General features: G+C 45.6%; 1 protein-coding gene across 1 annotated transcript; it reads left to right on the top strand.

Annotated features, from left to right (window-relative positions):
- The first annotated feature begins 202 nt into the window (after positions 1 to 202).
- Positions 203 to 14,437, top strand: LOC118217164 (adhesion G-protein coupled receptor G7-like). The gene is made up of 13 exons (XM_035398986.1): positions 203 to 377; positions 1,425 to 1,556; positions 3,548 to 3,639; positions 4,869 to 5,002; positions 5,103 to 5,216; positions 5,673 to 5,839; positions 6,703 to 6,855; positions 7,329 to 7,441; positions 9,180 to 9,508; positions 11,684 to 11,765; positions 12,675 to 12,833; positions 13,211 to 13,367; positions 14,025 to 14,437. Exons 2-13 carry the CDS (start codon positions 1,464 to 1,466, stop codon positions 14,205 to 14,207), a joined length of 1,776 nt encoding a protein of 591 aa, XP_035254877.1. The 5' UTR covers positions 203 to 377; positions 1,425 to 1,463; the 3' UTR covers positions 14,208 to 14,437.
- The last annotated feature ends 504 nt before the right edge of the window (positions 14,438 to 14,941 follow it).

Genomic DNA, 14,941 nt, shown 5'->3' with positions numbered 1-14,941 from the left:
GGGCTGCCAGGTGAAGGCCGACTCAGACATGACCAGGGTCGTGCATCTCCGAGACTTATGGGATGGATTGTTCGTATTTCTCACAGATTTAGAGTTTGACCCTTCGTCAAGTGTTTGCTGCAAAATTATTTCAGTATCATTTTTTTTTTTGTTCCCTCTGTTTGCCTGTTCCCTCTGTTTCATGATTTATGAGCTGGAATTGCAGGGCTGTTTAATGTCACATGATTGGTTTTGCTGATTGCTGATTGGCTTTTGCTTGGCCCTCAGTGGGTTTTCCCCTGGCGTCAGTGCAATGTTTGAACAAGAGCGGCTCACCGGGTTTTGGTCCAGTACGGAAGCTGAACTGTAACCTGACCCTGAATGACCTCCAAAAGAATGTGAGTTCAGGTGCTCAACCCCCCCCCCCCACCCCCCCGCCCCAGGTATATGTATCTGATCCAGTAGTGGCAGGCAGGACCATAGACCTTACTTCTTACTAAGCAAGGAGCTAGAGTGGTGTGCCTTCTTTCCCTTAAGTGTTAAAACTCTTTCCTAAATATTATTATTATTATTATTATTATTATTATTATTATTATTATTAACAACAACAACAACAACAACAACAATAATCTTTATTTGTATTACACCTTTCATTCCATGAACTTACTGCCCAAATTGCTTGATGTTTAAGGCAAGAGGACCTAGGTTTTCAGCTAACTTCTTTCTTTGTCATTTTGATCCAATTAATCTCTGTCTAGGTTCAGTTGGAGAAAATTTTGAGTTATTCAACAGTTTAGGTCTACCGAACATTCCATCAATGTACTGATAGCAATAAAATCATCAGGTATCACAGAGATAAACTGAATAAAGTAAAGTAAGATGTCCTAACACCACCACAACTAGCAGTACCACTCTTTATTATTTTAATATGTCTTTTTTACTGGTTTATGTTGAGGATGATGATGATTTTTAAAAGGAGTATTAACCTACTAAAAGATAAGGGGTGAATGTTCATTTGATCAGTGTAGATGAAATATTAATACAGTCTTGAGCCATTGTCATCAGTAGTTATGTAGTTATGGACAAGCCCAGGGTAGCCTGTTGCCTTTCTTGCTGTGAGGTGTGGTCAGAATTGTATGAAAAGCACTGGGGTTTTACACACTGAAATGGTCCCTCACTTTTTTCTGTGAGTCACTAGAAGCTGTGCGGTCTGCAACACCATGACCGATAAGAAACTGTCAAATAAGGATGTTTGGCTAAACATTCCTGCTGGATCAGGTTTTTCAGTTTTCTTCCATGCGACGTACAGCAGTTAGTAACAGACAAAAGTATACAAATATTAATTTTGATCTCAAGACCTTTCCTAAAAGATGTATGTACTACAGCAGGGAAAGTGGATTTATTAAAATTGCAGATTCCCACTGCCGTTCTGTCTGTCGGAATAGATCACTGGGAATTCCGTGAGCGTCTCTACCAACGTGCTGATGCTGACCTCTCAACCCACACGGCTTACACCTGACAACATCACCACTGCGGCTAAGATTGTCACTCAACTCCTGAACTCCACCCCTACCGAGGTACCCCATATCCAGCTCCCTGCTCTAACCTTGCCCTCTCCCTGCCAAACCACCTCCCATTTCTACTCCTCCAAAACTACCCCACAATACCCCCCCACACACACACACACTCACAAACACACACTGCCAAGTTAGTCTCATAACCCATACTGCTGAGGTAACCCCTAACCTCCCAGTCCCCTTCTAAACATATGTAGTGCACTCATTACATTACAGGCATTTGGCAGACGCTCTTATCCAGAGTGACGTACAACAAAGTGTATAACCAAAACCAGGAACAAGTGTGTTGAAAACCCAAGAGGGAAGTACAGTTCCAAGTGCAGGGAATGACCACGTAGTTTAACTTGGACCCTGTAGGTCATGGGTGGCCAACCCCGGTCCTGGGGAGCCGCAGGGTCTGCGGGTTTTTGTTTTCACCTTGAATACAACAACCACTTAGACAAAATAAACCAGGTGAGGTGAGTTAACTGTGTAATCAACTGTTTTAATTGATCAATTAAGTGCCGAGTAAAAACAAAAGCCAGCAGACTCTGCGGCTCTCCAGGACCTGGGCTGGCCACCCCTGCTGTAGGTTAATCTGATTAACACAACAAAAACAGCAACAAAGCAGTCTATGCAAATAAAACAAGTAATAGTTGAGTAGTCACAAGTGCAATAACTAAGTAAACTAAGATAAACAGCTTACCTAGCTACAACAAGATTACATAGTCAATCAGAGACTACAGGAAGGTAGGGAGGGATGGGGAGAGGTGCAGCCTAAAGAGATGAGTCTTTTTGAAGGTGTCGTCATTTGAAGGTGGTCAGGGCCTCAGCTGTTCTGACTTCCACGGGAAGGTCATTCCACCATCGTGGAGCCAAAAGCTTCAGGTGGTGATTGTCCATCCAGCTCTGGATGTCCCTCAGGCAGGCGGAGATGCAGGCAGGGACTTGTGTGTCCGATGGGGAGAAGGAGAGAAAGAGTTGTGTGTCATCAGCTTGGCAATAATAAGACGAGCCATGGGCAGAGATTACAGGGCCAAGGGATCTGGTGTATAAGGAGAAGAGAAGGGGACCGAGGACTGAGCCCTGGGGAACTCCTGTGGCAAGGGGGCAAGGTGGCGATACTCCACCAGCCCAGGCAACCTGGAAGGAGCGATCGTAGAGATAAGACTCTATCCAGTCAAGGGCTTTGCCGCAGATCCCTGTTGCTCCTAGAGAGGACAGGAGGATGGAGTGCTCCACAATGTCGAAAGCAGCTGAGAGATCTAGCAGAATCAGGACAGAGGGAGAGGGAGGCTGCTCATGCAGCATGAAGTGTCTCACTGACAGAGAGGAGTGCAGTCTCTGTCGAGTGACTAGACCTGAAGCCGGACTGGTGGGGGTCGAGCAGGTTATTCTGAGAAAAGAAAGCAGAGAGTTGGTTAGATGCAGCTCGTTCAAGCGTTTTGGATAGAAAAGGAAGGAGAGATACCGGCTGGTAGTTCTGGATGACGGAGTGGTCTAGTGTGGGCTTCTTCAGCAGTGGGGTGATGTGCGCCCTCTTGAAGGATGAAGGGGAAGTTTATTTGTCAGTCTACGACCAACAGAGAAAACTTTCTTAGCGCAGCTGTGACAACTCTGACAGCCTAATGCTTGCCGTTGCTGCGGCAACTATACAATGCAGCTGCAACATTCCATTCTATCCTGCTTGCAGTAGGCTAAGCATATATTTCCCAGTGTATGATGTATGAAAAGTCACTGTAACCGTGAAGAAAGCTGGATAGTCTTAATGGTCTAAAAAATTATAATGAGTTGCCTACGACCTCTACACATACAGTACACATACTGAATGTTTGGCTTAAGCAATCCTGAACAGTTGCATTATGGGTGCTCCGTAGACTCAGTGATGAACCCTGCAGTTCGCTCGGTCTCCCTAGTGATAAGGCTATGGGTGAAGTCCACGCAGGGGATGTTTCTTCCTGAGGAAACGGAGGGCTTGCTGGGCTGTAAAACTGAATGTTTGCTCTCTGAAGGAAGTTGCGGTTGCCGCGGTAGCCACCGTTAGCCAGCTGCTGAGCGCCAACATCCCTGACGTGGGCACCGTGAGCAGCAGTGCCACAAACAGGTAAAACAGCACAGCCATGCCAGGCAGACACAGCCACACACACACCCACGCACACACGCACACCTACAGATACATGCACACGCGCACTCACACACACACACACACACACACACACATACACTCACACATACCTACAGATACACGCACACACACACACTCACACACACACCTCCAGATACAAGCACACACGCACACCTACAGATACATGCACACACGTACTCACACACACACACACACATACACTCACACACACCTGCAGATACATGCACACACGCACTCACACACACACACACACATGCACACACACACACCTCCAGATACAAGCACACACACACGCATGCACACTCGCACGCATGCACACACACCCACGCGCATACACACACAGTAAAGTGCCCTCAGATCCATGAAAGTGAAAATAATAATAGAAAATTATTTAGTGAAGTCACATACTTAATATGATGCTGAAAGCTCTGAGTCTCCTTGTTCTTATCGCTGTGTGTGTGTGTGTGTCTTTGTCTGTGTGTCTGTGTGTCTATGTGTGCGTGTGTGTGTCTGTGTGTGTCTGTCTGTGTGTCTGTGTGTGTGTGTGCGTGCGTGCGTGCGTGTGTGTGTGTGTGTATGTCTGTGGTGTGTGTCTCTGTCTGTGTCTGTGTCTGTCTGTGTGTGTGTCTGTGTGTGTGTGTGTCTGTCTGTGTGTGTGTGTGTGTCTGTGTGTGTCTATGTCTGTGTCTGTGTGTGTCTGTGGCTGTGTCTCTGTCTGTGTGTCTGTCTGTGTGTGTGTGTGTGTCTGTGTGTCTGTCTGTGTGTCTGTGTGTGTCTGTGTGTGTGTCTGTCTGTGTGTGTGTCTGTGTATGTGTGTGTGTGTCTGTGGCTGTGTCTCTGTGTGTGTGTCTGTGTGTGTGTGTCTGTGTGTGTGTGTGTCTGTCTCTGTGTGTGTGTGTGTGTGTGTCTGTGTGTGTGTCTGTGTGTGTGTGTGTGTGTGTGTGTGCGTGTGTGTGTGTGTGTGTCTGTGTGTGTCTGTGTGTGTGTGTCTGTGTGTGTGTGTGTGTGTGTGTGCGTGTGTGTGTGTATGTTTGTGTGTGTGTGTGTCTGTGGTGTGTGTATGTGTGAGTGTGTGTCTGTCTGTGTGTGTGTGTATGTATGTGTGTGTGCGTGTGTCTGTGTGTGTCTGTGTGTGTGTGTGTGTGTGTGTGTGTGTGTGTGTGTGTCTCTCTGCATGTGTTTTTCAGTCTGACATCTGAACTGGCGAGCTTCTCCTTGCAGCATAAGGAAGGCGAATCCCTGCTGGTGCAGCCCAACCTGGTGGTGCAGTCTGTAGGAGGGCTGGGAGCCTCTCGCGGTGTGGAGTTTTTAGCGCAGACTGGTGAAGATTAGCTTATCGTGCTGTTGTGGTGGCCATCGTTGTACACAGCCACGGGAAAAGGCTCAGAATATCCACAGGCCTTGTGTTCTGTTTCTCCCAGGATTGTCTGACCAGTTTGTGGCCGACAGAATTCACCTCAACACCAGCACCTCCCAGCTCAGCAACGACAACACGTCTGCTTTAAGTGTGCAGATCCTCATCCAGCTTCATCCAGGTGGGTGTGAGCAGGCCTCACCCTAACCCTAACCTCTCAGCACCTGCCCCTCCCCAGCCTCACCCTAACCCTAACCTCTCAGCACCTGCCCCTCCCCAGCCCCCCTGTAGAGGCGCTCATATCCATACCACAGTGTCCCGCCTAGGAGATAGTGTTCTGTTAATGGCGAAGCAGTCTATTGCAGATTTATCATTGGGTATTTGCTTTTAGGGTGTGAAATGAAAGGGGGGTGGGGGGTGGATACTGGCAGGGCAGGACTTGTTTGTCCAGGGTTGTGTGGTACTGGGGCACCCTTATCTCTCTCTCTCTTTGTCTTTCTCTTTCTCTTTCTCTCTCTCTCTTTGTCTTTCTCTCTCTCTCTCTCTCTCTCTCTCTCTCTCTTTGCCTTTCTCTTTCTCTCTCTTTGCCTCTCTCTCTCTCTCTCTGCCTTTCTCTTTCTCTCTCTCTCTCTCTCAGGTGCATCTCGGGCGGGTGAATCGGTAGGTTTTGTGCTCTATCAGAATGACCTGCTCTTCCAGTCTGTGAAGTTTAAGGCCCCCCTGGGCACCACCAGGCGGGTCATCTCTGCCTCCTTGACCAATGGAGGGAGGCTTGGTCTCGTAGAACTGCGCTTCAGGCCCACAGTAAGACATCCCTCCGCCGTTCCCTGCTCACGTACCACTGCATACACCTCGCCGTCTTTCTGTAGCTACCGACAAGGTAGCTAACTAATACCCCTTTCACACAGAAGGAAAAAGGAGTTTTCCAGGCGGCTTCGATACCGCACTTACGTCTGTGTGAACATGTTGCGACGGCTTTTAAAACACCGCTTCGAAAACGCCTCTCCCGGTGTTTTCGAGGCGCCTCGATTACTGCCGCATTTCTCCTGTGGGAACGGAAAGCAGCATCGACGACTGCTTTCTGGGCGGCGTTCGATTTACGTTACAGACCTGCGTTCACGCGCACCTATCTCTCAACCGAAAAAAATGGCATGCAGAGGAAGTACCTGGACCCACAGTGTAAATGCATTGAGAACGCGAAAACTAATAACGTACAAAATGCGACCACTTGCACTTCAAGATGTAACATGTTTGTTTGTTTGTTTGATTGTTTTGCCGGAAATTACAAGCAGATTGCAACGAAAATAAATAACAAGTAACATTATAGCTTTGGGCCTACATTAAGTGTGTTACTATGGTAACGGAACGTAAACAATTCATTCACGAGAGTTGAGTTCCACTGTGTGTGAAAGGCAAAGACGGCTCGAACACCGCATTACAAATTCTGTGGGGAAGGGAACCTGTTACCGCATCAGAGGCGGCTCAGATGCAGTATTAGCTGTGTGAAAGGGGCTTGAGACAAAGATAAGACAAGAATTTACAAAAAAACAGTGTGCCATTTAAGTAACAGTGAACAGTTAGACAGATCTTTAATAGTTAATCGGGCTGCTAAGGCCGGCCTCTAATATTGTCAATGATTATGTGTGTGAAACGTGAACGCATTACAGAATGCGACCGGCGCCGTGCTCCACGACTTCGCCTGCGTGTTCTGGGACTACGCCGTGAGCGACTGGAGCACCGCGGGATGCAGGAAAAACGGCAGCTCCAACACCAGCCTGGGCTGCGTCTGCGACCACACCACCAACTTCGCCGTGCTGATGGTGAGCGGGCGTCCTTCCTCACTGCACCTCCTCTGTTTGTTTCGTTACCTGCTCTCCTACTCTGGGGTCACATGCATCAATCTTAAATCAAGCGTCACTTTTGCCAATGCGGAGACATAACTAACTTGTTAATGTCATGTACTGTATGCTGAGCCGTGTGCACTAGATTTCCAAAAGTATATGGATAGATGAACTTCTCTCCCATATGTACTTGTTGCACTGCCAATGTTTGTCAATGGAGATTGCATGGCTGTATGCTTGATTTTATGTACCTGCTAGCAATGAGTATAACCAACCCCACTAATTAGATGGAGTCTCCACATACTTTTGGAAATGTAGTGTACATAAAATATGCTGTAAGGCACAATAATGATCTATTGGCTGTTTGTTAGGTTGTTTGTTACACATATGTCTATAGATGTGCTGCACTGCCTGGGCAGGAGTTGCTGCTTTCATTAATGTTTTCTCCGCAGTCCTTCAGGAATAATTATGCCTACACTGAAGCCTTGAACTGGATCAGCATTCTGGGATGCTCACTGTCTGTCGCTGGGGCCAGCGTCACGATAATATTCCAGATCCTCACCAGGTAAGTAGTACCCAATTAGTACATACTGATTATAACAGTACAGAAGGGGTTATTCTTTGAGTTACGGTCAATGTTACACAAGGGCTTGCAACTTGTGAACAGTAGCTGATGGACTGGCTGAGAGTAGCTGATGGACTGGCTGAGAGTAGCTGATTGGCTGGCCTCGCGAGCCAGTCTCTTTTTTCACTTCGTTCAACAGAGCCTGGCCGATGCCTTGACGTTCTAGGCATAAACGAAGGAGGCAACCTTCCCGGGATAGTTGTGTTTTCCCAACCGATCAGAGTGTTTTGGCCAGGCATGGTCTGAAACGTGCACCGGAAAACATTACCGCATCAGTTCGCCACTATTTGGGGAAAATGATTGTATCGATTGTAACGGGCAAACAATCAAAACCATTGCTTCTTCTGGCTATTTTTCTGGGTATTTATTTGATAGCAGACTGCATACCGTAGGCCACGCTTGAAAAATTTAACTTTTGGCAAATCCTGTAGGCAAGCAAGCGAGTACATCGCTTTCAACGAAGTCACGCCATGTATTTGGCAAGTCTATGATATAACATAATTATCTTCTTTGAATTTGTCCATAATTCTATTTTTAGCAGATAATTTGGGTTAGCTCGATAGCTTGATAGCTTTGTCCGTTTCGCTGGTGTGTTTCAGTTGGGACTTAGATTTGCAGCACACACGGAACAGAGGGAGTGTCGGGGGGGGGGGGGGGGGGGGGGAAGCAGAGGCTCCTCCTTTTTGCCCCAGAAAGTACATGCGTTCGTCCAGACTACTGATTGGCTGAGAGATTGATGGATTGACTGAGAGACTGATGGATTGACTGAGACTAGCTGATGGATTGGCTGAGAGAAGCTGATGGATTGCCTGTGAGTTGCTGATGGATTGACTGAGACTGATGGATTGACTAAGAGTAGCTGATGGACTGACTGAGAGACTGATGGATTGACTGAGAGTAGCTGATGGACTGACTGAGACTGATGGATTGACTGAGAGTAGCTGATGGATTGACTGAGAGGTTGATGGATTGGCTGAGAGATTGATGGATTGCCTGTGAGTTGCTGATGGATTGCCTGTGAGTTGCTGATGGATTGCCTGTGAGTTGCTGATGGATTGACTGAGAGTAGCTGATGGACTGACTGAGACTGATGGATTGACTGAGAGTAGCTGATGGATTGGCTGAGAGTGGCTGATGGATTGGCTGAGAGTAGCTGATTGATTGACTGAGAGTGGCTGATGGATTGGCTGAGAGTAGCTGATGGGTTGACTGAGAGTGGCTGATGGATTGGCTGAGAGTAGCTGATGGGTTGACTGAGAGTAGCTGATGGATTGACTGAGAGTAGCTGATGGATTGGGTGAGAGAGGCTGATGGGTTGACTGAGAGTGGCTGATGGATTGACTGAGAGACTGATGGGTTGACTGAGAGTGGCTGATGGGTTGACTGAGAGTAGCTGATGGATTGACTGAGAGACTGATGGGTTGCCTGAGAGTGGCTGATGGATTGACTGAGAGACTGATGGGTTGACTGAGAGTGGCTGATGGGTTGACTGAGAGTAGCTGATGGATTGACTGAGAGACTGATGGGTTGACTGAGAGTGGCTGATGGGTTGACTGAGAGTAGCTGATGGATTGACTGAGAGACTGATGGGTTGCCTGAGAGTGGCTGATGGATTGACTGAGAGACTGATGGGTTGACTGAGAGTGGCTGATGGCGGCTGTGTTGTCGCTGTCCTCAGGAGGTCACGTAAGGCCAACGTCACGCTGCTCTTGGTGAGCATCTGTTTCTCCCTGCTGGTCTTCTACCTCCTTTTCCTGCTTGGGATCAACAACCACCCGCCAAATTCCCCGCCGGGGGCAAAAGAGGCCAACGTGGCCCTCCCCTCGGACGAGCACGAGGAGCGCGACTCTGGCGTCTGCACCGCCGTCGCGGCGCTGCTCCACTACTTCCTGCTGGCCACCTTCGCCTGGAACACGCTCTACGCCACGCAGATATTCCTCCTGGTCCTCCGCCCCCTCGCGCAGAACGACCGCCCTTTCACCATCGCCGCCCTGGTGGCTGGCTGGGGTATGTCACCCTCATCGTCCCTTCATTCAGAGCAATTCTGGCCGATCCTTTTTTTGCCTGGCGACCTGCCGTCCTGCGGGTTTTCATGTCAGCCCCTTAATTTGACGCTCCTGATTCTGCTGATTGGCTGTTGAATGAGATGCGCTTTCGTTAGGGTCAGAGCAAAAACCCACAGGGTGGCTATAGACGGTTTCATCAGTGGCACGCGCGTTGCCAAGGTTATGCGCTTGGCCCTAAGTTAACTTCCGGTCTGTGTTTGTTTATTATTGGGTTTGTGTTTACTGGCTAATATGGCACCGATTACAAATGGAGTGAAAGTTAAACTGATGAACAGACTGATGTTGGGCTCAGGTTGTTGTGCTGTGGGGTGCAACCTGACCTCAGGAACAAACTATATTTCGAAAATTAGTAAAAATACATAATTTAACTTTGTAACCTCACTAGGAAATTGTGAAACGAATTGATGAATCCCTGCGATTATCACAGCTGGTGCTTGCCCGTTGTTACTTCGTATTTTTGAGAAATAACTGGACATCGTTACCTATTAAAATGTAAGTCCTGTAAAAATACACATAATAAACTGTATTTTAAAAAATCAACTTCATACATACACATTTAGTAATACTAATACAGCCTTATTTACTATATCAACTTAAGACAATGAATTATGTCATCGCGACCCATTAAAGTCAATGGCGCAGACTTTTCTTCATAATTTCAAACTGCTTTCCTAACGGCTATTTTGCGTCCTGCGACTTAGGTTACAACAGTGAATATGTACGGATTCCTAGACGTGCTGATGAGAGACCACCCTTTCTCATATTAACCTCCAATATGCAAGACAGGATACTAGCAAATTTATGTCAAGTTCCATTCATTTATATGGGGTGGTCGATACACGTCCCCTTAGCAACCAAATGCTAGCGCTGGACCACGTCTGACTTATTTGCTGGCACACAAAAAAACGTGAAAGTACTGAAAAAATAACCACAGGAGGATAACAAGGATATTTTTCCTATATAACTAGGTACAGGTTGTTACCGATATTTCGCCTATTTCATATATAGTTGCGAATCAGTTTACGCTTTCCTGTCTGTCGAACGAAGGTGGTCGAATAGGTGCTCTCACTCTAGCACTTTGTTTCAGGTAACAAACTCATAATAAGCGATAACTAAGCTGACCAGTAACACGCCTGAAATAGTTATGAATTAGCTAACTAAATTGATTGTAGCTTAATTAATTCATTCTAGTTAGCTAGCCAACTAGCTAGCTAGCTAAACGTAGCTAACATTTTATAAATTATGCACAGTAACGTTAGCTCAATGCTAGTAGTTCATACGCTTTAGCTACGTTTTTTACTAACGTTATGATACCTGTTTCCAATGACTTGACAGCGTTACATTGCCTGATCATTTTTGTTGTGGTAACCTAGCAAGATGACCCAAACTATAAGACCCACGATGTTTTCCCATCAATACATGCTATACAAATAAATAACCTACAGTAATTGCATTGGCTACACATGCTGCCCACTAGCCCCAGTTTGTGCTTCTAATCATCGTTTTTAAGCAATATCATAGAAAGAGTGCACTTTTTATACAGGAATGAATGTGCATGTAACCTAGAACAGTTATGGATTATGTAAGGCATGTATGATGCTCAGCAAGGTGCAATACTGTGAACAGTTATCTGTCACTTGATTTTCTGGTAATGTAACATTATCGCATTTCAGTTTGGCCAAGTAACGGTTCTTTTCTTCGACTGGTAACCCCAAATAATACGGGCTAGACATAGTTTTAACTAGCTAGCTAACGTAATTTACTTGTTATTTACTTTGCTTGTTATCAGAAATAGTCTAGAGGGACTCTGTTGTTCTTGATTGTTTGCGGAAGTCTGCCGGAAGTCAAGTTAGGGCCAGAACAACGCACATGCGCAGTAACGTTTGTTTATGTTGTTACCGTTGAAACCGTCTATAGCAATGTCAAACTGCCTTGAATAATTGGTAGCCATAGCAATTAGCATATATTTGTGTATTTCAGAGTGTACAACTGCTGTATCTATTGATGTATAATTTTCGGGTGGGTACGATCCATCTCAGGGACGCTGCCCTTTCTTTTTTTGTTTTTGGACGATTCGTTTGAGAGAGAGTGTGTGTGTGTGTGGACTCTTCCCCAGGTTTCCCTGCAGCAGTTGTAGCTGTAACACTGGGAGCCACATACACACCACAGCACCCACTGAACTATCGGCAGGAGGAATTGTGAGCACCGTCATACACACATATTACACAGCGGTGTACAGTGTGGTCAGTGCAGTCCACATTCACACATTCACACACCGAACGAATTACGTTTGCAAATGCACAGTTAAAACATAATTTTCAGTAAAAATTGTTTGGATAGTGCTAAATAAGTTACTCTCATTGAAAATAAAAAATAAATATTATATATATTTTTTTTAAGTTGATAGGGCTGTGTCCATTTTTTCATGTTGTCAAATAATCCCCAAACATTTCCAGTCCCTGGTATTACCAGATAACTCAAAATGTTGTGGAGGGAGCTGTTTTTGCCATGCTGCAATTCAAATTTCAAATTTGCAAATGCAAATGCATCTCTCCTACTGACCAAAATGCAGTTATATAGTATGCACATTGCACACTGCAATGTCAATGTTGCATATCAATTTTGGAATACCTTATTTATCCCTTTAAGGTGTAAAATCACAAATATGTGATGGAAGTGTTCTTAAGTAACTGAAAGCTATTGAATTCTAGAATACTGAATTAGAATGTTGAAAAAATATTCCAAAAAAACCCCTACTCATCAATGGGTTAAAATTAACCTACAGGCAAATCAACGGTTTCAAATGTCAAGATTTAAAAAATGAATGAAACATCTTAACATGAACTGGTTTGGATTAATCAGTGTAAATCAGCTGTTAGAAGATGCTTCAACTCTTATATTCATTTTGATAACGCTGATTAAATTTAATCGTGAGTGCTGCTAGTGACTATCGTTGGTTTTGCAGCATACCTAATGTACAGTACATAGATTTCATTTGTCCAGCAGTTGACCTCAGTGCCCAATGTCAACACTTCATGCACAAAAGCTAGCATTAAGGTAAACTGCTATAAAAAAAATAATATTTGCATACGAATGGCTGTTTTCAGCTGCTGGCTGGCTGCCCTGGACAAAGAGAAGAGGCTGGACTTGAGGAAGCCCATGCTGTGGGGGTTCCTGCTTCCCGTCGCTCTGATGCTGCTTTATAACTGTGTGATTTACGTGTACTTCACAGTGGAGACCTGCAGGACAAACCCAACGCTGCGAAGGTGACCATTGTCCGAGAAATAAACGGTGCTCAGGAAGAGTGTTGGGCAGAGGGGGGAGGTTGAGGGTATTGGCGAGCGATGTTCACAGAGGGGGGGGGGGGTTCTTAAAGACTTGTGCTAATATACGCATGGGGCCAGTAGGCTGATTATATACTGTATAATGCCGAACCTGTCTTGTGTCCTTATCGAACCTGTGTCGTGTCCTTATCGAACCTGTGTCGTGTCCTTATCGAACCTGTGTCGTGTAGTTACCTCAACGACCACGATATAACGTCGTTTTGGATAAAAGCGTCTGCTAAATCAATGAAATGTAATACTGTAACAACCGTGGGATGTACATATGAAGGTGCGTTTATGTATGTCTTACATTTCTCCAGCACAAGGATAAATTCTCCTGTGAAGAAGGTACTGAGCAGCCTTTCTCTGAGTGTAGTATTGGGGCTCTCCTGGGTCCTGGGGTATCTGCTGCTGATCGACACCGCGAGCAGCAACAACGTCGTCGGCATCATCTTCTGCGTTTTAACCACCACCCAGGTATGTACAGTAGCTCCCTGACTCAAGAAATGGCGTTTCTTTTGTGAAACGACTCTGCCACTTTATGGAACGTGCGCGTATGGATCGCTCTTTCTCAGAATAATATCCCCTTTCTAGAATGTGACGCGGTTTATTAGAACAGAGATACGATTCATAATTCCATGGAGCGGCAATCTTTCCACTGCTGTGGCTGATGACACCAGGGTGACATTTGCATTGTAAAAGTAGTGTAGCATCGTGGGTAAGGAACTGGGCTTGTAACCAAAAGATCATAGATTTAATTCCTGGGTAGGACACTGCTTCAGTACATATCCAGCTGTATAAATGGATGCAATGTAAATGTAAAAAAGTTGTGTAAGTAAAAAAAAAAAAAAAATTTAAAAAAATTAGTCGTTCTGGATAAGAGCGTCTGCTAAATGCCTGTATTGTAGTGTAGTGTAATGTATTGTAATGTATTGTATTGTAGTGTAATGTATTGTATTGTAGTGTAATGTAATGTATTGTATTGTAATGTAATGTAGTGTAGTGTAGTGTAGTGTAATGTATTGTAATGTATTGTAGTGTAATGTATTGTATTGTAATGTAATGTAATGTAGTGTAATGTATTGTAATGTATTGTATTGTAATGTAACTCCCCCCTTGCTGTCGTTGCTGAAGGGCCTGCAGATCTTCTTCCTCTTCACGGCCAGGACGTCCGCTTTCAAGAAGAAGCTTTCCGAGCTGCTGCAGCTCATCCCGGTCCCCGAGATCGCCCTGCACCACCGGAAATTCGTCCTGTGGAAAGGCTCGCGGGACAAAACCTCCGAGTCATACACGACAATGTCGACCAGCCAGTTCTGAGCCGGGGGGCTGAATTTTACAGCGGTACACGCAGCAGAGCGGCACTGACTACGTCTTCAAAAAAACGGCCAGGCGGTGACTCCTTTTCTCCTTCTCCGGAGCGGCTTCCTCAGCGCTGAGATCGTCGCTCTGATGACGAGTGCACAGATCGCTCCTCGAGAGTCTCCTGTTAACGCCGTGTCCTGGTTACGGGAGCCTTTCTGCCAAAAACAGAAGAAAAAAAAAAAAAACTGACAGAAATCATATACCAGGGTAACAAGATAGATGGGATTGAGCAGTATTGCCATATGCTCAAGCAATTGGAAGGAAAGCTATTCCAGTTCTTGATGATTACACACACACACACGCGCGCACACACCCGTTGCATACTGTTCATTCCAGAGGTTGCATCAGGTCACAGACTCAAATGGCAACTTGCAGGAAATGCAGGAAAGTACGTGTAGGCGCATTGTGGTTGATCCCACTCCTAGTCTTTATTAACCAAATAATGTCCATAAAATGGATTCATTGAACTTCCACTCAGGCTGGTGTATTTATAAACAATGACGTCACTCTAAAGGAATCATTAATACAACGGACGCATTGTGCCCTGTGTTGTGCTGCAGTAATACTTCACCATCATAATCGCGTAATTACGTAAGCCGTTCTGCAATGGGAGTTAGCTGACCTATCTCAAGTTGGCAAATGCCTCACGAATAACACGGCACCGATTTATTTCTGAAAGGAAAAACGGT

This window comes from Anguilla anguilla, chromosome 17 (genome assembly GCF_013347855.1).
Source record: "Anguilla anguilla isolate fAngAng1 chromosome 17, fAngAng1.pri, whole genome shotgun sequence".
NCBI classification, from domain to species: Eukaryota; Metazoa; Chordata; class Actinopteri; order Anguilliformes; family Anguillidae; genus Anguilla; species Anguilla anguilla.
Note: the sequence above shows the minus strand (reverse complement) of the source record. Positions and strands in the feature narration are given on the sequence as shown.